The sequence below is a fragment of the Chlorocebus sabaeus genome, chromosome 8 (assembly GCF_047675955.1).
Source record: "Chlorocebus sabaeus isolate Y175 chromosome 8, mChlSab1.0.hap1, whole genome shotgun sequence".
In the NCBI taxonomy this organism is placed as follows: domain Eukaryota; kingdom Metazoa; phylum Chordata; class Mammalia; order Primates; family Cercopithecidae; genus Chlorocebus; species Chlorocebus sabaeus.
In genome coordinates, this window is record NC_132911.1 from 39,712,422 (window position 1) to 39,734,859 (window position 22,438).

At 39.7% G+C, this 22,438-nt stretch overlaps 1 protein-coding gene across 2 annotated transcripts; it reads left to right on the forward strand.

Moving 5' to 3' along the window:
• The first annotated feature begins 1,058 nt into the window (after window positions 1-1,058).
• IDO1 (indoleamine 2,3-dioxygenase 1) lies at window positions 1,059-21,676 on the forward strand. Of its 2 annotated transcripts, XR_012093679.1 has the most exons (11): window positions 1,059-1,229; window positions 6,036-6,131; window positions 6,249-6,368; window positions 6,970-7,088; window positions 8,263-8,277; window positions 10,737-10,836; window positions 11,670-11,787; window positions 12,901-12,952; window positions 13,401-13,543; window positions 15,999-16,521; window positions 20,911-21,676. XR_012093679.1 is itself a non-coding variant. In XM_007962263.3 (10 exons), the coding sequence occupies exons 1-10, from the start codon at window positions 1,143-1,145 to the stop codon at window positions 16,352-16,354; spliced, it is 1,206 nt and encodes a 401-aa protein (XP_007960454.1). In that variant the 5' UTR covers window positions 1,059-1,142; the 3' UTR covers window positions 16,355-16,606. The 2 variants fall into 2 exon arrangements, 1 of the variants encoding a protein (XP_007960454.1); XM_007962263.3 differs by lacking the exon at window positions 20,911-21,676 and having other exon boundaries at window positions 15,999-16,606.
• The last annotated feature ends 762 nt before the right edge of the window (window positions 21,677-22,438 follow it).

A 22,438-nucleotide genomic window follows, 5' to 3' on the forward strand; every position in this document is an offset into this window, starting at 1 on the left:
TTTTGCTTACATTTCCTATTCAAGGAACATTTTCCTCCAAAACGACATTTGAAAAAAACAGCCAAAATGTAGTAGAGAATAGCGCGAGAGCTTTCTAGACTGTAACGAAAGCCATCTGCTATCACAATTTAATTTATTTCAAGTACTAATAAGCTGATGACAAAACAGCATTGTCCTTCAGTTTACTCACGCGAACTATTTCTCTTTTCTCCTTTTGATCATCTAGAGGAACAGGCGACCTTGGTTCCTGCTTTAGCTTCCTTGTTCTCATTAGATCGAACAATGCCTATAAAGTGACCACAGATGTGCATTCAAGCGGAAAACCTTTACCAAATGCAGTCTTGATTTGTACTTTGAAAAAAACATTTGCAAGGTATTTTATCCTTTTCTCCAACTTTTGACATATTACAAAGTAGCCAAATATGCCAGACTGTTGCCTCATCAGCCCCTGGCAGTCAGGTACAGTTAGATGCAAGGCAATCTTCCTAAAAGTTACTTATTAGAAATGTGAGAAGGGCAAATGTTATCATTGGAAAAACTGACAAAATTCTCAATAGGAAAAATAAGGAAGTGGAGAGTTACTATGTTTCTAATTTTTCATGTGCTTCTATTTTTTTCCTACTTCAGAGCCATTGACTAATAGTTCAGTGTATCACAGGATGTGTTTTGGTCTGCTGAAACATGACACATATTTTCAAAGAACCATGGAAGCCTAAAAGAAAACCAATGAGAAATAACTAAATGAGAGTTTAGGACTGTAGCTTTCATTTTCATTCAAAGATTTAAAAGTCTCCATAAAGTAAAATGTTCTTCTCCGGCCACTTGTTTTCATAGTTCTGTGTTTTCCTTCAGGCCTTTCCGGCTTCCCATACGGCAGTAAGAAAATGATGTGCTTAATGATTACAAATTTGATATGGAATACGAACTTTCAGTTTCTGCATATGATGCAGAGATGCTTTTGTGGTTTTACTGTTTTTCATATTACAAATAAAGAAACTAGAAAATGAAACCATTCCAAAAGTGGAAGTAATTTCTCACTGCCCCTGTGATAAACTCTGGTCATTGGCTGTGGCAGCAACTAGTATAAGATGCTCTGAAAACTCTTCAAACACTGAGGGGCACCAGAGGAGCAGACTACAAGAATGGCACATGCTATGGAAAACTCCTGGACAATCAGTGAAGAGTACCATATTGATGAAGAAGTGGGCTTCGCTCTGCCAAATCCACAGGTAAGAGAAGGCACTAAAATGTGGGAAAATGCATATTCTTCTCATTTCTTACCTGGCCAAGTTAACTTATACTAAACAACTGTGGTTCAGTAACTTCTAGTAAACAAACATATAAAGCAGTGTAAAAATTAGAGAGAGACCTGTGATAACTGCATCTCACTTAATTTGTCTTAAATTTTCTCCCTAGAAATGGAGTCATCTATGTATTTCTTACTTACCTAACATGGATATGGAGAATGGTGGGAAAGGAAACTATAGAAAGTATATCAGCTTTACATAAGAATTATACAGTAAAATACAAACAAAGAGGTTATTACAGTTGTATTTTGAGAAGGTGTTTTGAAAAAGCCAGAGTTTTAAATGAGCCATGAGTCAAAGAGAAATCCCTTTCTCTTAGGGATATACCTTAAATTATAAAAAACTTGTGTTTCTAATTTGATGGGGTTTATGAGATTGCACATCAAGCACCTTCCATGTTAGATGACCATTGCTTGCTATTTACTGAGCATAAGATTCAAGCGAGAGTCTGAACTACCTTTTTCTTGTTTGCAAGTTTTACCTATAAAGTGCAAGCTATGTGGAAAAAACGTTTGCCTTAAAAACTATATTTGCTAATGTGTCTTCTAATGAATACTATGTAAACCAATTTATCATCAATATTTTAATTATCAAATACAGCATTTTTCTAAGCAATTTACAAATTAACCCTTTCCATTCTCATAGCCATCCCAAAAGGTATGTATGTTATTTATTTATTTTTATTATTTATTATTATTATTTTTTTAGATGGAATCTTGCTCTATCACCTGGGCTGGAGTGCAGTGGCACAATCTCGGCTCACTGTAACCTCTGCCTCCCAGGTTCAAGCAATTCCCCTGCCTCAGCCTCCCAAGTAGCTGGGATTATAGGCACCTGCCACCACGCCCGGCTAATTTTTGTATTTTTAGTAGAGACGGGGTTTCACCATGTTGGCCAGGCTGGTCTCGAACTCCTGACCTCAGGTTATCCACCAGCCTTGGCTTCCCAAAGTGCTGGGATTATAGGCGTGAGCCGCTGCACCCGGCTAGGTATGTATGTCATTATCCTCATGTTCCTAATGAGAAGTATAAGGCGTGAAGAATGTAATTATCAAACTATGTAGCTAGCAAGTGCCAGAGGTCAGTTTGAGCCTAAGCAGCCTGTCTCCAGAGTCTATGATCTTAAAACCATTATTCCACACTGCCTCTCTTAAGAAGGGACAATAGACATTGCTTTTCTCCTTTCTTTCAATCTTCGGTTTAACAAGGCACATGGGATTCCAGGAGAAGATTTCTATGAACATGTTATGATAATTCTGTAGATGAGTATATTTTTGTTTGTAGCTCAAACAGTTACAGTCCACATACTGGAGAGCACCTTTAAACACAGCAAATGTTTAGTCAGAGATTCCAACCTAACTGTGCTTAGAAATGAAATCCTGCAAACACTTTGGTGATACCGGGAAATTTAAAGCATCTACCTCCTTCCAGTCTAATTTTCCTCTTTGGATTGTTAATTAAAGAAAATGAAGAGTGTGCTTTAATTTCATTGCCAAAAGCACTAGTTTGCTTTATTCATGCAAATCAGTAATACTCAAACTTGCTATTTGCCTGCATACCCACAAAAATGCCAGGACTGGATGGTTTCAAAGATGTACTTATCAATGGTACAATAAAACCATCTTTTTCAGAAACTACTAAACTTTATATCATGGGGTTTTTTTTCTCAGAGATTTGGTTCTACTTAAAAATGCAACAATTTTGATAATTATGTATACCTGTAGAACAGATTCCAAGGGGTAAAGCAAAACCACAAAAGAAAGCAAACAAAACTCTTCCTTGGCTACTTAAAAAAAAGATTCTCGGCCGGGGGCAGGTGACTCACGCCTGTAATCCCAGCACTTTGGGAGACCTAGGTGGGCGGATCACGAGGTCAGGAGTTCGAGATCAGCTTGGCCAACATGGTGAAACCCCGTCTCTACTAAAAAAATACAAAAATTCGCCAGGCATGATGGCATACACACGTAATCCTCGCTACTTAGGAGTCTGAGGCAGGAGAATTGCTTGAACCTGGGAGTCGGAGGCTGCAGTGAGCTGAGATCGTGCCACTGCACTCTAGCCTGGGCGACAGAGAGAGAGAGACTGTCTCCAAAAAAAAAATAATAATAATAATAATAGTAATTCTGACAAGGTGTGGTGGCTTACACCTGTAATCCCAGCACTTTGGGAGGCTAAGGTGGGTGGATCACTTGAGGTCAGGAGTTTGAGACCAGCCTGGCCAAAATGGTGAAACCCCATCTCTACTAAAAATGCAAAAAAAAAAAAAAAAAAAAAAATTACCCAGCGTGTTGGCGTGCCCGTAGTCCCAGCTACTTGAGAGGCTGAGGCAGGAGAATTGTTTGAACCTGGGAGGTGAAGGTTACAGTGAACTGAGATCACGCCAGTGCACTCCAGCCTGGGTGACAGAGTGAGGCCCTGCCTGAGAACAATAATAATAATAGTAATTCTGCTAGCTGAGATGCTGAAGAAGCTAGATTTACTGTACCGGAAACATGAAAAAAAACTATTGATTACTTGTATTTCTTCACTGAAGATCTTTTCTAGAAATTATGAACCAAAAAATATTCTTATTTTACCTCTCGTAATCTATCTGCTTCTTAGTCCAAAGGAAAATAATATGTTTTCTGATTCCATATAGACACAATGCACAATCTCTAATCTAGCAGAATTTGAATGATCCTCAGTATGATTCATTATTAACTTATATTATACCATTTAGGGATCCTCTGAACCAGAGCATATTACTTATTAAATTTTATACTTGTTGAAAATGCTGTCAAATAAAATGCTAATCACGGTACAGAACAAAAAAGTATGTCTGTTATTTGGGGAAAAATCACAACAATCAAAAAAGTAAGATGTGCCAGACTGTGAAATACAGAATAAAAACAACAAAAATACATTATTACATTTCTTTCTTTTTCTTTTTTGAGACGGACTTTCAATCTCATTGCCCAGGCTAGAGTGCAATGGCGTGATCTCCCCTCACCGCAATCTCCGCCTCCCGAGTTCAAGTGATTCTCCTGTCTCCGCGTCAGTAGCTGGGATTCCAGGTGTGCGCCATCACACCCAGTTAATTTTGCTTTTTTAGTAGAGACAGGGTTTCTCCATGTTGGTCAGGCTGGTCTTGAACCTCTGACCTCAGGTGATCCACCTGCCTCTGCCTCCCAAAGTGCTGGGATTATAGGCATGAGCCACCTGGCCTGGCCTACATTTACTTCTAAAAGTACTACAGCACAGTTGGGGTGAAAAGTTCAGAGCAAGAAGGGTGGCTAAGTAGTGAAGTACACTGCCTAGATTTTCATTGCTAAAAATCTGCCCCAACTGATTAAGGCTGGACAATTACATGCAGATGTTGAAAATGTTAGGCTTTTATATTGTATTTATCTTTTTGTTTCATAGCTTACTTATAATATTAACTTTATTTTGAAGCTCAAAACTTCACCCATGTTGATTTAAGTTAATCTTTCCATTTGCACTTAATCCCCATGGTTCAGCATTGATTACCTTAAGGGTGTACCTTGAAACTACCTGGTGGAGTAGGCATAGAAACAGGGTATAGGGGGAGTTGCTCAGGGATCTGCATCTCATTTTAGGAAGGTTCCTATGTGTTTTTATTTGTGTACTTCCGCTTGAGATGAGATTACAAATATGATAAGCTCCAAAGAGAAACTTTTATTTGAGTTTCATTTCTACTTAATGGGCAAAAACAAGCCTATAGTGGAACCAAAGTAGGTAATCAACATGAATACATACAGCACCCGCTATATGCCCAGCACTATGCCAGGGCTTGTAAGAGATATAAATTAAATGCACAGTACAAACCTTGCCATCATGTAGCAAGGTATAAAAAGAGAATGTATGTAAACTGTATAAGCCTGGGTTTCCTTATTTATGATACCGAGATAACTTCTTGGGCCATTACAATAATTAAATATATATACTCTATATATATGAAATTATTGAGCAGAGTGCCTAGTCCACTACTGACATTTAACACATCTCATTTTTCTTGCATTCAAAGAACTTAAAATCTAGCCAAGATAAGGCAAAGTAGGCCAGGCACAGTGGCTCATGCCTGTAATCCCAGCACTTTGGGAGGCCAAGGCAGGCAGATCACCTGAGGACAGGAGGTGGAGATCAACTTGGCCAACATGGCAAAACCCAATCTCTACTAAAAATACAAAAATTAGCCGGGCGCGGTGGCTCATGCCTGTAACCCCAACTACTTGGGAGGCTGAAGCAGGAGAATTGCTTGAACCCAGGAGGCGGAGATTGTAGTGAGCCAAGATCACGCCACTGCGCTCCAACCTGAGCAACAGAGCGAGACTCCAATTCAAAAAAGAAAAGAAAAGAAAAGAAAAAAAAAACGGAAGTAGCAGATAATAATTGTTTAACAATATGAAAAGGCATAATCCGTAGAGTTTACAATGGAGATTAGTTTCAAATAGAATAGTCAGGAGGATTTTAGTGAAACCTTTGAGGTGAACTTTGAAAAGCTGCAAATGGCAGTGTTTGAAGAGAGAGGAAGAGGTGGAACACAGAAAGGGCCTTCAGCCCCATGTGTGCAGAAGACAAGACAGAGGCTGGTGTTTCCAGACAGGTAAGCCATGTGCCAGGGCAACACTGCACAAAATGGATGTGGGGCAAGGCATACTATCAGTGGGAAGCCAAAGCTACAGTAACTGCTACTAGTAAATAAAGATCTTTTTTTGTTTCTTTTTTCAAGGAAAATCTACCTGATTTTTATAATGACTGGATGTTCATTGCTAAACATCTGCCTGATCTCATAGAGTCTGGCCAACTTCGAGAAAGAGTTGAGAAGGTTTGACATATGTATTACATTTTTCTTCTTGTATAGCTTCTTAACATTGTTAACTTGGTTTTGAAGCATAAAACATCACCGAGATTGATTTGAGTCAATTGCTCCATTTGTTTTCAGTTAGACATGCTCAGCATTGATCATCTCACAGACCACAAGTCACAGCGCCTTGCACATCTAGTTCTGGGATGCATCACCATGGCATATGTGTGGGATAAAGGTCATGGAGACGTCCGTAAGGTTTGGAGATTTTCTCAGATTTCTTATGCTATGTGACAGATTTTCATTTAATTTACATTTAACTTTTCAAAAATTTTCTAAAAGCATTTTAACTGCATTGGTCAAAGTTTCGATAACAGGACAAAATGAAAAAGAAAATATGCCCTGGCTTGACATGTCAACTGTTATCATTATTATATTTTTAAGTCTTTTACTTTATTTTTCATCCTGTATTTTATCTGGCAGCCCTAATTACATAAAACTAATACAGACTACAATATCTAACCTTTAAAACACATATGGGCCTCCCAGCACTTTGGGAGGCCAAGGCGGGATGATCACCTGAGTTCAAGAGTTCAAGACCAACCTGGCTAACATGGTGAAACCCCATCTCTATGAAAAATACAAAAAATAGCCAGGCATGGTGGCAGGTGCTTGTAATCCCAGCTACTCGGGAGGCTGAGGTGGGAGAATCACTTGAACCTAGGAGGCGGATGTTGCAGTGAGCCGAGATCCTGCCACTGCACTCCAGCCTGGGCGACAGGAGCGAGAATCTATCTCAACAAAACAAAACAAAACAAAACAAAACAAAAAACAAACCTAACTACTGTATTTTAATCAGGTCTTGCCAAGAAATATTGCTGTTCCTTACTGCCAACTCTCCAAGAAACTGGGACTGCCTCCTATTCTGGTTTATGCAGACTGTGTCTTGGCAAACTGGAAGAAAAAGGATCCTAATAAGTATGTAAAGAGTGAGAACAACAGGAATTTTTGGAGTGTGTGCCAATTAAATAAAACAGGAGTTGTTCATTGGCTTAATTTTGGGCAGCACAGTTTTCCTCTCAGTTGGATATGGTCCCTCTCAGTTCTTCAGTTGGGTACGGTTTCTTGGACTTCTGTGTCTACCACTACAAATGTACACATATGTGACAGGTGTATAGTTAACACAGTAAAATGCATAGATCTTAAGTGTTCAGCTTGAATTTAACTATTACATAATTACATACACCCACCATTCTCAGTAAGATACAGAATGTTTTTATCACCTCAGAAAATTTCTTTGTGCTTCTTTCAATTCCCTTTCCTGCCACAGACAAATATATTCTTATTTGCCTTGTCAAAAAGTAGATGATTTTTGTTATTGGGTTTCACATCAATGAAACCACAAAGTATAGACTCTTGTGTCTGGCTTCTTTTGATTAGCATGTTTTTGAGATTCTATTAATTTAATTTTTTAGCAGCCAATTGTAGTTAAGAGTCAACACATCTTTAATTACAGGCAGCAATGACTGGTTTTTCAGAGCAGTCTGCTCAGGATGTAGGTGATTTTTACCCTTCAGACACGAGATCTGCTACAATAAAGGAAAGGGAGAACCAAAGCACATGTCTCTGGGTGTGTGCCTGTAGAAGAATACTCTGCAAATGGGAATACCACAAAATGAAAGGATTTGATCTAGAAAGTTTCTTCTTATTAAAAATTAGTCTTTTTTAAAAAAATTAACCGGGAATGGTGGCATATGTCTGTGGTCTCAGCTACACAGGGGGTTAAGGCAGGAAGATCACTTGAGCCCTGGAAGTTGAGGCTGCAGCGAGCTATGTTCGTGCCACTGCACACCAGCCTGGGCGACAGAGTGAGACTCTGTCTCAAAAAAAAAAAAAAAATAAAACAATTAGTTTTGACTGTCCATGTGTGTTCCTTGCATATTTGAGTATTTAATTCATTTGTAAGTTATTAAGTTAAATGTTTGTAATGCCTACTGAAGAAATATTTTTAAAACTTTTTCTTTTACCTGACTATGTCTTACCTCTGATAGTAGTATTCAATCAAATAGCAACAACTCATCATTATTTGCTGTTAAATTGATTTTCTTTCTCTCTTCCAATTGGCCCATTGCTTCATGGCTGCGTTCATAAGGCCCCTGACTTATGAGTAAGTATCTGATTCTTGTTTTAGTCTAAGAATTTGCTATTTATAGTCGAATGTAGGTTTATCGATAGACTCCAAATGCATTTTTAAATGATTAATTAAATTCAGCCAAAAAAATAATTTCAGTGATTATTTAGAGAACAAATAATCTCTGTCTTTAATTGTATCTATGATTGTGTTACAACTATGTCTATTTGATATTATAGCTATAGATATACACAAGAATACTACTCAGATACGTCTATAGGAAATTAATATGCAAACATACAAAATGCACATGCATCTGTGTATCTATGACTTAATAACTCCTATGTCCATAACTAGTTACCATTGTCAATAAGTAACCTTATACCAACTTGTTCTTTTTGACCCAATCCTTACTACTTTTGACCTATAATATATACTAAACATAGGCTAAGAGGTGGAAAAACTGGACTGGGTGCGTGGCTCACACCTGTAATCCCTGTACTTTGGGAGGTCAAGGCAGGCGGGTCACCTGAGGTCAGGAGTTCAAGACAAGCCTGGCCAACATGGTGAAACCTCATCTCTACTAAATATACAAAAAAATTAGCCGGGCATGGTGGCAGGTGCCTGTAATCTCAGCTACTCAGGAGGCTGAGGCAGGAGAATCAGTTGAACCCAGGAGGTGGAGGTTGCAGTGAGTGGAGATCACCCCACTGCATTCCAGCCTGGGTGACAGAGCAAGACTCCATCTCAAAAAAAAAAAAAAAAAGAGAGATGGAAAAACTAAGGTAAGTATCATTAATATAAATCCACCTTGGTGAAGCTAGACTAATGAAGAGGAAAGGCAGTATATGAAAATTATGCAAACTGCCATATGATTAAGAGAAGGCTTAAGAAGATAAGGTATTGGGATCCCTAACCAAATAAAAGGAGTGATGCGGGAGCCCTTGAAGCAAGTTATTTGAGCAATTAGCTAGAGGAAAAAGGTAAAAGTATTCATAGCAGAAGAAACAGCAAAAGTGAGGCCTTGAAGTGACAAATATCTTGGTGCATTATCAAAGCTGCAGGATGGCTAATGTCACTGATAATAAATGATAAAAATAACAGTGTGAGAAACAGATTATTATTATTTTTTTTAAAGATGGCTGGGCAAAGCAGGTGGATCACCTGAGGTCAGGCATTCGAGACCAGTCTGGCCAACATAGCGAAAACCCTCCTCTTCTAAAAATACAAAAATTAGTGGGGCATGGTGGCACATGCCTGTAATCTCAGCTACTCAGGAGACTGAAGCAGGAGAATAGCTTGAACCCAGGAGGCAGATGTGGCAGTGAGACAAGATTATGCCATTGCACTCCAGCCTGGGTGACACATCTCAAATAATAATAATAATAAAAGATTATGTAAGATTTTTTTAGTTATGATAAGAAGTTAAAACAGTATCTTAAGATAAGGGAGAAACTGGAAGGTTTTTAAAAAGGAGGATGACATCAACAGTCAGTCCCACTTTACAGATGAGAACACCAAGGCAGACAATGTCATATCTTGCTCAAGGTCACACAGCAAGTTAAGTTACAGAGATGGTCTGGCTTCAGACACCATGAATTTAACCACCACAAAACTCGTAGATACATAGGCTATGTTTGCACCAGTGCCCAAACTTCAATTAAAAAGAAAAACAGGGTCTAATCAGTTATTTGAATTCCGCAGTCAATTCCTTTGTAAAGCAGATAAACCACTGAGAAATTGAATTAGGCTCACAAATTAAAATATGAATAGGAATATAATTATTTAAACAAAAGACTACCTTTTAAAACTCTACCTCACAGATATCTCTGTAAACACTGAGTATATACGTATGGTAATATAAATGCCTGTGACAAGTCAACGGGATAATAGAAACAGAACTAGTTTGGGAATTTCTAGTTCTGTTTTTTTTGTTGTTGTTTTGTTTTGTTTTGTTTATTTGTTTTCTGAGACGAGACTTGCTCTTGTCACCCAGGCTGGAGTGCAATGGAGCGATCTTGGCTCACTGCAACCTCCGCCTCCTGTGTTCAAGTGATTCTCCTGCCTTAGCCTCCTGAGTAGCTGGGATTACAGGCGCCGACCACCACGCCCACCTAATTTTTGTATTCTTAGTAGAGACGGGGTTTCACCACATTGGCCAGGCTGGTCTCGAACTCCTGACCTGAGGTGACCAACCCGCCTTGGCCTCCTAAAGTGCTGGTATTACATGTATGAGCCACCACGCCCGGCCCTAGTTCTGAGTTTCAACATGAAACTTTAGGTCTCAATTTAGTCTACTTACTGTTAATTATGTGATCTTAGACAATGGGCCTAACAACTGAGTCTTAATATTCCCAACTACATAATGGAGATAGTAAGGCCTGCCACACCTCTCTCATAAAATTATGTTGAAACTAAAATAGGATAAATAAAAATGTCAAAAAAATCCCATAATTTTTGCTAAACTTCTTGCCTTCCTTATCCAATTTCCTCAGGAACATGGACGTTTTGTTCTCATTTCGTGATGGAGACTGCAGTAAAGGATTCTTCCTGGTCTCTCTATTGGTGGAAATAGCAGCTGCTTCTGCTATCAAAGTATGTCTATCCTCACTTCAAAATTTGTATGTCAATTTACGTAAGCAGAGCAATCATTTCGGAGCCTAAACTATACTAAGCATGAGTTAACTTTATCCTTAATAAATACAACATGGGATCATTTAATTGGGAGTAAAGGATCAATTATTTATTTTTGTGTATTACCTAAAATATAAAATCTCAGAGCCATATACTTAAAATCCAACTTGAAACCTCTGTAGGAAATAAAATTTTTCAATAAAATGTGGCTTTGGAACTATGATACAGTGTCATAAATTCAATAGTTTTGATTATCAAAAATAGAAATGAAACATATATGACTATATAAATATCTCTAAATTAAATGTCATGTGAATAAAAACAAATCCAAGCTTCTATAAATATAAAGAAATTAGTCAAATAGAGTGTCCAGCCCAGGAAAGAATTGTAAAAATCCCAAATTTAATTTATGGATTAAGACGGGGGAATTTGGCCAGGCACAGTGGCTCACGCCTGTAATCCCAGCACTTTGGGAGGCTTAAGTGGGCAGATCACTTGAAGTCAGGAGTTTGGGACCAGCCTGGCCCCCATGGCGAAACCCCGTCTCTACTAAAAATATAAAAATTAGCCGGGCGCTGTGGCTGGCGCCTGTAGTCCCAGCTACTCAGGAGGCTGAGGCAGGAGAATGCTGTGAACCCTTGAGGTGGAGCTTGCAGTGAGCCGAGATCGCGCCACTGTACTCCAGCCTGGGCAACAGAGCGAGACTCCGTCTCAAAAAAAAAAAAGAAAGAAAGAAAGAAAGAAAACCTTAAATGTTTGTTTTTTTTGTTTTGTTTTGTTTTGTTTTGCTTTAGGTAATTCCTACTGTATTCAGGGCAATACAAATGCAAGAACGGGACACTCTGCTAAAGGCACTGTTGGAAATAGCTTCTTGCCTGGAGAAAGCCCGTCAAGTGTTTTACCAAATGCACGGCAAGTATTGTGTGCAGTGCAATAGTCTAGGCTGACAAGTCAAATGTTCCAGATGTAGAATGGTTGAAAAAAGGGAAGCAAAAAGCAACTACCACTTAGTATGTTTTCACTTTAGGTATTTTATCTTACTAAACCATTACACTTTCTATGTGGTAGGTTTCATTATCTCCATTTTACAAGTAAGGTCATCTAAATTCAGAAAGACAGGGTAAATGACTTCAGATTCCACAGGCAGTAAATAGTGAAGCCAGAGTTCCAAGCTGGCTCTATTTAATGCTAAGGAACTTCCTTGCCTCCTACTAAAAACCTTTGAGAAACTTTCTACATGGGAGGGTGGTTTTAAGTTCTGAAAAAAAAAAAAAATAACTTCTGCTTATTAAGAACTCTTTCCTGATTCTGTTTTTTCACAAATTAAGAAACAACACAGAAACGTCATTGAGCTCAAAGGTTGTTGCGAAATTAACAGTTAAAAAACTACCCCCAAAAAAACACACCAAAAGGAATATAAGCAGTAACTTGCAATAGGAAATCTGCCCTACTGAACAGAGTCAACAAATACCTAATTGTTTATCTCTGGGTTTTGAGTTATTGCTATTTAGTCCTTGGCAAGAAGTTACATTTTCAAATCAAGTAGGGTAGGAGGCTGAGTGCGGTGGCTCATACGTGTAGTTTCCAGCTACTTGGGAGGCTGAGGTGGGAAGACTGCTTGAACCCAGGAGTTGAGGCTGCAGTGAGCTATGATCACTACATTCCAGCCTGAGCGATGAAGTGAGACCCTGTCACCAAACGACTTTTTAAAATTTTGAAGATAGAGAGGGAGATCTAGTTTCTGGGCTTTTGTTTTGGTTTGTTTTGTTTTTGTCTTTGGTTTGCTTCTTTATGTAAACAGTTTATCTGTTACGTCAGTAAGCACTAAGTTTACAGTTTAATGGGCTTCCTGGAAAAGGGCAGGAGAGTGAACGTTTATAACCACAGGGGCTTTGTTTAGCACAGACTGACCTAATGTCTTTTCCTGCAGCCTGTGCCGAAATCTGTTATCAGTTGTACACGACACCTTGATTTCCCTGTATACCTCTGATGCTGCTTAATTAAACACATTCCATCTTTTTACAGATCACGTAAACCCAAATGCATTTTTCAGTGTTCTTCGCATATATTTGGCTGGGTATGTAGTCTTATGTTTGAATTTGTTTGCTCTCACTTAACAAAGAACACCACCAAATTCTCTTGGATGGTCCCAAATATCCATTGGGTTTGACTAACAATTTATATCCAAAAATTCATATGGTAGAAAAATACTAGACGGTTCTGTTATCACTTGGCCAGGAATGTATTGGAGGGTGAGACAGGAAAGCTAGTTATTTTAAAAAGAGTGGTCTGTGCTAGTGCAAAGGTAAAATTTCATTCCTAGTATATTTATGCCAAATCTGTGCAGGATTATATTAATTATTCTCATGCATGAAAATGAGTAGGGGCAAGGGGGCATGAGAGAAGGAACATGAAATACATCTCTTGTCACCTTCTGTTCACTACTAGTGCAAGATTTGATACCTGAAAATTAGCAATTAATCTAAAGAATGATTTTTTCTTTTTTTCTTTCTTTCCTCCGATAGCTGGAAAGGCAACCCCCAGCTATCAGATGGTCTGGTGTATGAGGGGTTCTGGAAGGACCCAAAGAAGTTTGCAGGGGGCAGTGCAGCACAAAGCAGCATCTTTCAGTGCTTTGACGTCCTGCTGGGCATCCAGCAGAATGCTGGTGAGTGGAAAATAGCAAGAAATAATCATCTCTTATGTGAACACAATAGTATTTGGATATCTAGAAAGCACCTTCCCATCAGCATCTCATCTGAGCTTATCTGATGGTTTTAGCAGAATCAGGCAAGTAGAGATTTGGTTGCCATGATCCCACTTTAAAAATGAAGATGCAGAAGCTTAATAAGAGTCAGTGACTGGTTCCTCTGCTAGAAAGTGGCAGAGCTGGCCGGGTGCGGTGGCTCAAGCCTGTAATCCTAGCACTTTGGGAGACCCAGGCAGGTGGATCACCTGAGGTCAGGAGTTCGAGACCAGCCTGACCAACATGGTGAAACCCCATCTCTACTAAAAATACAAAAACTAGCCGAGTATGATGGTGGGTGCCTCTAATCCCAGCTACTCAGGAGGCTCAGGCAGGAGAATTGCTTGAACTCGGCGGGCAGAGGTTGCAGTGAGCCAAGATTGCACCACTGTACTCCAGCCTGGGCAAAAGGGTGAAACTCCGTCTCAAAATAAAAATAAAAAATAAAAGGCCAGGCGCGGTGGCTCATGCCTGTAATCCCAGCACTTTGGGAGGCCGAGGCGAGCGGATCACAGGATCAGGAGATGGAGACCATCCTGGCTAACACGGTGAAACCCCGTCTTTACTAAAAATACAAAAAATTAACTGGGTGTGGTGGTGGGTACCTGTAATCCCAGCTACTTGGGAGGCTTAGGCAGGAGAATGGCGTGAACCCGGGAGGTGGAGCTTGCAGTGAACTGAGATGGCGCCACTGCACTCCAGCCTGGGCAAGAGTGTGAGACTCCATCTCAAAAATAAATAAATAAATAAAAATAAAATAAAACAAAATAAATAAAATAAAAGTGGCAGAGCTTTCCTCACACCCAAGTTCCATCTTGAAATCTGAACATGTCTATAAAGAGTGGTTGACTCTAGTGAAGTCATGTTCTGAAAATGTATGATCAGACCCAGAAAGAGACAGTCACCTGCAAATGAAGCAGGGCTGTTAGTGGGGAGATAAAGACCTCAGTGATAAGCAGAGTCTGGGTCCTGGTCTTGTTCAGCTGTCCCGTGGCCCCAGCCACCTAGAGCAATGCCTGCACCAAAGTTTAAAGATGAGCCACATTCATTGTATGTCTTCTAGGGGCTGAGCTGGAGGAGAGGAATAAGCTCCAAGAAGAATTTTTTAATTTTCTCTGTTTTGTTAAACTTCTGTTTAATAGTCAAAGAGGAAAGCATCGGGCTGGGTAAAAACATGAGTTTTTCTTAATTTGAGCACTTATTTTTTAAATTTTTTAATCATATTTAATTTTTTTATTTTAGATTCAGGGGATACATGTGCAGGCTTATTACACAGGTATACTGAGTGATGCTGATGTTTGGGCTTCTAATGATCCCCTCACCCAAGTATAGAACATAGTGCCCAGTAGGTAGTTTTTCAGCCTTTGCTTTCCTCCCTCCCTCCCTCCCCTATTTGAAATGCTCCCTGTCTATTGTTCCCATCTTTGTGTCCATGTGTACTCAATATTTAGCTCCCACTTATTGGTGAGAACATGTGGTATTTGGTTTTCTGTTTCTGCATTAAGTCACTTAGGCTAACTTAAGCTAATGGCCTCCAGCTGCTGCCTGCTTGTTGCTGTGAAGCACTTGATTTCATTCTTTTTTGTGGCTGTGTAGTATTCCATGGTGTACATGTGCCACGTTTTCTTTGTCCCATCCATCATTGATGGGTGCCTGGGTTCATTCCATGTCTTTGCTATTGTCGAACACTCATTTAAACACACTCTTAAACTCTCTTAAGAATCAGTCATAATCTGTCAAATGCAGATTATATATGCCCTTGTCTATACCATCAGCTTCTTACAGTAGAAAAGAGAGAAAGAAAGTACAAAAAAAGGCCAGGTGCGGTGGCTCAGGCCTGTAATCCCAGCACTTTGCGAGGCTGAGGAAAGTGGATCATCTGAGGTCAGGAATTTGAGACCAGCCTGACCAACATGGAGAAACCCTGTCTCTACTAAAAATACAAAATTAGCCAGGCATGGTGGCACGTGCCTGTAATCCCAGCTACTCAGGAGACTGAGGCAGGAGAATTGCTTGAGCCTGGGAGGCAGAGGTTGCAGTGAGCTGAGATTGTGCCACTGCACTCCAGCCTGGCCGACAGAGTGAGACTCTGTCTCAAAAACAAAAAAAAGAAAAGAAAAAAAAGTGCAAACAAAAATACTTATTGTGAGAAAATGAGTTTAGCTCATTCAGTTTTCAAAATTAATAGTATTTTACAATAATTACAATTGCTAGTAGCAAGACTAATAGCCAAACATTAGCCTTCAAATAGAATGACCTTGACTTCACTGAATGCTATATTGGTGATCTCCCGCCCACTCTGCCCTCACTCTGCCTTTCTCTCCTGGATTGGGGAATGCTCTGACCTCCGTGTTTCCTCTTTCTCTTGTTCCTGTAGGACATGCTGCTCAGTTCCTCCAGGACATGAGAACATATATGCCACCAGCTCACAGGAACTTCCTGTACTCATTAGAGTCAAGTCCCTCAGTCCGTGAGTTTGTCCTTTCAAAAGGTGATGCTGGCCTGCGGGAAGCTTATGATGCCTGTGTGAAAGCTCTGGTCTCCCTGAGGAGCTACCATCTGCAAATCGTGACTAAGTACGTCCTGATTCCTGCAAGCCAGCAGCCAAAGGAAAACAAGACCTCTGAAGACCCTTCAAAACTGGATGCCAAAGGAACTGGAGGCACTGATTTAATGGAATTCCTAAAGACTGTGAGAAGTACAACCGAGAAATACCGTTTGAAGGAAGGTTAATGTAACCCAACAAGAGCACATTTTATCATAGCAGAGACATCTGCATATATTCCTGTCATTACCCATTGTAACATAGCCACAAACTAATACTATGCAGTGCTTTGCCAATAATGCAGTACAAAAGACCTCAAAATACCTGTGCATTTCTTGTAGGAAAACAACAAAAGGTAATTATGCGTAATTATAGTAGAAGTTTTATAATCTGTATCTTATCATTGGAATAAAATGATTAAATCAAATAAATACAAATGCATAAGATATATTCTTTCATAATAAATAAAAATGCATAAGATATAACAAATCTTGCTTCATTTATAACTATAATCAAGTATTTCTTTAGATGAGACCTACTCTAAACTGCTTTCAGCAGGGCTAATAGACTCCTATACTTTCCCTTTGTTAATGCGAGACTTTTTCATAATTACCTGTTTACTTGTCTATATTCTCATTACATGATAAGCTTCTTGATGCAAGGGACACTCTGTATTGTTTACCAGATTTACGCATCGAACTTTTTTTTTGTTTTGTTTTGTTTTGAGACAGGGTCTCACTCTGTCACCCAGGTTGGAGTGCAGTGGCATGATCTGAGCTCACAGCAGCCCTGAACTCCCAGACCTAAGTGATCCTCCTACCTCAGCCCCCTAAGTAGCTGAGACTACAGTTGTGCACCAACATGCTCAGCCAATTTTTATATTTTTTGTAGAGACAGGGTCTTGCTATGTTGCCCAGGCTGGTCTTGAACTCCTGAACTCAAGTTATGTCTGTATCTTATCTTTGGAATACATGATAATCCCAGCACTTTGGAAAGCCAAAGTGCTGGCATGAATATATTTAATAATAGAATCCTAAGAGGCTAGAGCCTGAGAGGAACTTAAGAATTATCAAAGCCAAGCTCTTCATTTTAAAGATGGCAACATTGAGGCACAGAAGGGTGAAATAACTTAACGATGATCACACAATTAGTTGGTTAACAATGGGAGAAAAAATTTTTGATGACTCATCTTTGTTCTTTTTGCTCTACTTGGAGTAGACTAGGTGGGAGGAAAAAATAATTTTGGAAGGAAAAGGGGAGGAAATGAAATGACTGGGGAGGAACTCGTGATATTGTAAGCGTTCAGCCAGCAATCAAATATGTTATAGAAGATGAGAGGAAGGGGCTGGGCGTAGTGGCTAACTCCTGTAATCCCAGCACTTTGGGAGACCGAGGTGGGCGGATCACGAGGTCAGCATATCGAGACCATCCTTGCTAACACGGTGAAACCCCGTCTCTACTTAAAATACAAAAAAATTAGCCAGGCATGGTGGCGGGCGCTTGTGGTCCCAGCTACTCGGGAGGCTAAGGCAGGAGAATGGAGTGAACCCAGGAGGTGGAGCTTGCAGTGAGCTGAGATCACTGAGTAGCTGAGACTACAGGCGCCCACCACCACGGCCAGCTAATTTTTTGTATTTTTAGTAGAGACGGGGTTTCACCATGTTGGCCAGGCTGGTCTCGATCTCCTGACCTCAGGTGATCCACCCACCTTGGCCTCCTGAAGTGCTGTGATTACAGGAGTGGGACACCGTGCCTGGCCTGCTAAGGATCTTGTATTGGCTCCAGGTCAAGATGCTCTCTATCTTGTGTTCTCCCACCTGCAGCACTGATGGCCCACAACCCTGGAAAGGCTACACTTCAGGCACATCAGGCATTTCTCTCTTCCAGAGTTGGTTTCACCTAATTAGTACTGACATGCAGAGAGTCTCTGGTTGCTAAAGAAAGACCCTGCAGTCATGCCTTTTCCTTTAGAACATCACCTTTATTCTGATAATAAGGGAGAGAGGGAAAGAGGGGAAGTGAGGGGCATCATCATAGAAATTGCACCCACTGCTGCCTTGTAGGTGAGAGAGGGACTGACACTGGACTCCATGTGCTCCTACAGAGGGTGTGAACACTAGCTCCAGAGTCCCTTCTGTATTTCCACATAATAGAAACCAAGGGACCGGTACAGCGGCTCACACCTGTAATCGCAGCACTATGAGAGTCTGAAGTGGGTGGATCATGAGGTCAGGAGTTCGAGAGCAGCCTGACAAATATGGTGAAACCCCGTCTCTACTAAAATGCAAAATTTAGCCATCCATGGTGGCATGTGCCTGTAATCCCAGCTACTTGGGAGGCTAAGGGAGGAGAATGATTTGAACTTGGGAGGCAGAGGTTACAGTGAGCCAAGATCACGCCACTGCACTCCAGCCTAGGTGACAGAGTGAGACTCTGTCTCAAAAAAAAAAAAAAAAAAGAAAAGCAAAGAAACCAAGATTCCTGAATTGCTCTAATTAAATCATCTCTGGAGTGGGAAAGGCACCACAAAATGCTTGGTATGTTTCATGAGAAGCCCTGCTGCTTCGTCCGCCACTGCTCCGCCCCCATCCCATGCATTTTCTACATATTGCAGTGAGTGCTCCTCCAGGGGTAGGGTGAGATCACCAGATGGTGAAGGTGGTAACCTATCACAGTACATGGTTTTAACGAGACGTAATATGTTTTAAGTAACATGGTTCCAATGTGAGTGAAATTAAAGATAATTCTATCCCAGTCTGTGTCATGGGAAAACCAGAAATTCACAGCGGCAGTGGGGCAGGCTGGCTCGTGCCTATAATCCCTGCACTTTGGGAGGCCGGGTGAGGGGCAGATAACTTGAGGTCAGGAGTTCGAGACCAGACTGGCCAACATGGTGAAACCCTGTCTCTACCAAAAATACAAAAAGTAGCAGGGAATGGTGGCGGGTGCCTGTAATCCCAGCTACTCAGGAGACTGGGGCAGGAGAATCGCTTGAATCCAGGAGGCGGAGGTTGCAGTGAGTCAAGATCATACCACTGCACTCCAGCCTGGGAGACAGAGCGAGCCTCCTTCTCAAAAAAAAAAAAAAAGGAATGAAAGAAAGAAATTCATAGTAGTGTATTTCTTCAAGGTTGTTTTCCATAAGTAAGGGTAATTTAGCTTAAAATATGCATCATTTTCATAACAAGGTTCAACAAAGTATTCTTTAGCCCTTATCTTTTATAATTCAGCTTTGCATATTAAATGTTGAAATTATTTATGTATTATTTAGTCCTATTTTTCACTCTACTATATTAAATATAATCTCACAAGGAAATAAGAAATATTTTTCTCAGTTCACACCACTCTGAACTTCTCATGCCCTTTAAACAAGAGCTAGTGCAGTCAAGCAGTTGTAATGGTCAGCCATGAAATGGAAATTAAAATTTGCTCATTTCCACATAATTGTTTTATGTCAATAAACAATTAAAAGGTCAGAAGTTCACATAAGTCAAAAATTTTTCATATAAACATACACTTAATGGTTTCTAAGATTCTTGCCAAATATGAGACAAAATGACCCACACAGGCAGAAATTCCATCTCCAGAGCCTCTGGGAAATAGCAAACTTGTATTTAGAACTCACACCATCAATTACTGCTCCTAATGGTCTTTATATATAGTCATTTAATCTTTAAAGCCATTCTACATATTATTACTCTCCTGATTTTACATATGAGGAAATTGAGATGCCAGAGGCCAAGAAATTTGTTCAAGAATATAACAAGGAACAGACAATGCTAGGGTATAAATTTGCATAGTCAGGCTCTAAAGATGAGCTCTTAATTACTATAATGTATAGGAGGCAATGTATCCAGCTTCTGTGGGAATACCTCTAGAGAAGGGGATGTCAATAACACATATACGACTCAACTCACTTTTGCACAGACACTCTTTTAGTTGCTTGACATTTAAATATCAATAAAGCACTTTTTCTAATCTCAATTAGCTTACAGAGACAAGACATCATATTGTGTCTCTTTGGGGGTGATTACCTCTGTAATCGTTAGGCTAACAAGAAAATAGTGTGTGATAGAGGCACAAAATAGAAAATGATTCTTTCTGTTTGAAAAGTTGAGGAATGTTGTTTACAGGAAGTAAGTTTGATACTTAACTTTAAAGTTGAATTGATTGGTGTACCTTTATTGAATATTTTCTCCTGAATGCCCAGCATTAAATAAACAAGCAAACATATAACTTTGCTTGTTGACCTAGCCTCATATATAATGCAAGAAGTAAACATAAAAATATCAGTGTTGTAAATGAGCATCAGAATCATCTAATATATGGAATCTTCTGGGAGAGTTACTTTTTTAAACTATAAACTAATAATGATAGCTAATAATTACTTAATTCTTTCATATGCCTCTTACTGTCCTAAAATATACATTAATCACTTGATGAAAACAATGAATCTAGAGACAGGTACTATTACTAGTACTCCTTTTTCCTATATGGGAATTGATACCCAATGTAGTTCAGTAGTTTTCAAGAGCCGACTATGACAAAGTAAAAGATTGAACCCAGGCAATCTGACTACAGAATATTTCAAACCACTACACAGTACAATCTCCTCTCTAGGAAAATTTTCTTTTACAAGGTAGCTAGATTTCTTTTGAACTTTGCTATCACAGTATAGGATAATTGACTGCACAAGTCTCTTCTCAAATTCCCAACTCATGCATGACTTTTTATTATGTTGTAGCAATAAGAGAGCAGTGGAGGTAGAGTGGAAGAAGACTTATTTTTGTCTTCATTACTGCTATGTGGAGCAAGGGCCCAAGTTTTTGAAAACAAGAGCTCAGAGGCATAGCCCTGGCCTTGGAAGATGCCCTGGAGACGCTGAGGTGGTTGCACTTTTGCCATAGGAGTGGCAGCCAGAGAGCTGAGCCCAATGAATGTAGAGGCTGGTGCCTGGAAATATTGTGACTTGCACAGAAAGAAGATGGAAAATTTTAAAGTTGGAAATCTGCCTGGTAAGGGATCATTTGCTGGTGTCTGCAAAACTGGGTCCATACACACTAGTTTGGAAATTTCGGTCCAGACGATAGTTAAGAAAGCAATGAGAATACAGAGAGTCCACAATGAAATGAAAATGCACTGCCAGTTGAAACATCTCCTACACTGGAGCTTTATAAATATTTTAAAGACAAGGATTGGATTAGACTTGATATTAGAAATGTACCATAATACAGAAGGCAACACACACCTAAAGAACAGAATGAAAACCTTCTTAGGAAATGAAGCTTAACACTTCACCCACCAGGTCATCGCAAGAATGTTGCATTTTCATTATTATGGTAAGTACACTGGTAACTTCTTTTCTAACCTTGTATGCATAATGTAACATCAAGACTGACAATTTGGGGCTGGCAACTCAATTGGAAAATCACTGTTCTCTATTGTAAAATTCCTAATTATGTTTCCCTAGAAATTGCAAAGTGCACATGTACTTGCTTTTAATGTTTGGTCTGTGGGCTGAACGCTTTGTGCATTACTTTTTTTTCTTTCTTTTTTTTTTTTTTTTTTTTTTTTAAAAAAAAAAAAAGAGTCTCACTCTGTTGCCCAGGCTGGAGTGCAGTGGCATGATCTTGGCTCACTGCAACCTCTGCCTTCCAGGTTCAAGCGATTCTTCTGCTACAGCCTCCCAAGTAACTGGGATTACAGTTGCTCACCACCACACCCAGTTAATTTTTGTACTTTTAGTAGAGACGGGGTTTCACCATGTTGGCCGGGCTGGCCTCAAACTCCTGACTTCAAGTGATCCACCTGCTTTGGCCTCCCAAAATGCTGGGATTACAGGAGTAAGCCACCGTGCCCAGCCTGTGCATTACTTTTGAGGCCACATTTGACAATGGCACAGTCAAGAACACTAAATGAAGTAGTATTGGAAGATTATGAAATGGCAATTGTTTTGGAAGACAGCAAACCTCAAGTATGAAACCACCATCGAGTTTTCAGACATGTACATTATGAAGTATTATACCTTCTTTAACTATGTGCAAGTTAAAATCAGTCATAACTGAAAACCAAAAGGGTGATAGTGAACATACTTCATTCAGAAGAAGTATCCACAAAACTTCTAAAAGAGGTCTTAGTATATCCAGGGATGAAGATATGATTACAATGTATTATCCACATGATGGAAGTTTTCTCTTGCTGATAGAATGCATCCACCTACTAACATCAGTAAGTACAGGTTTAACAGTATACCAGAAACATACTGGAGGAAA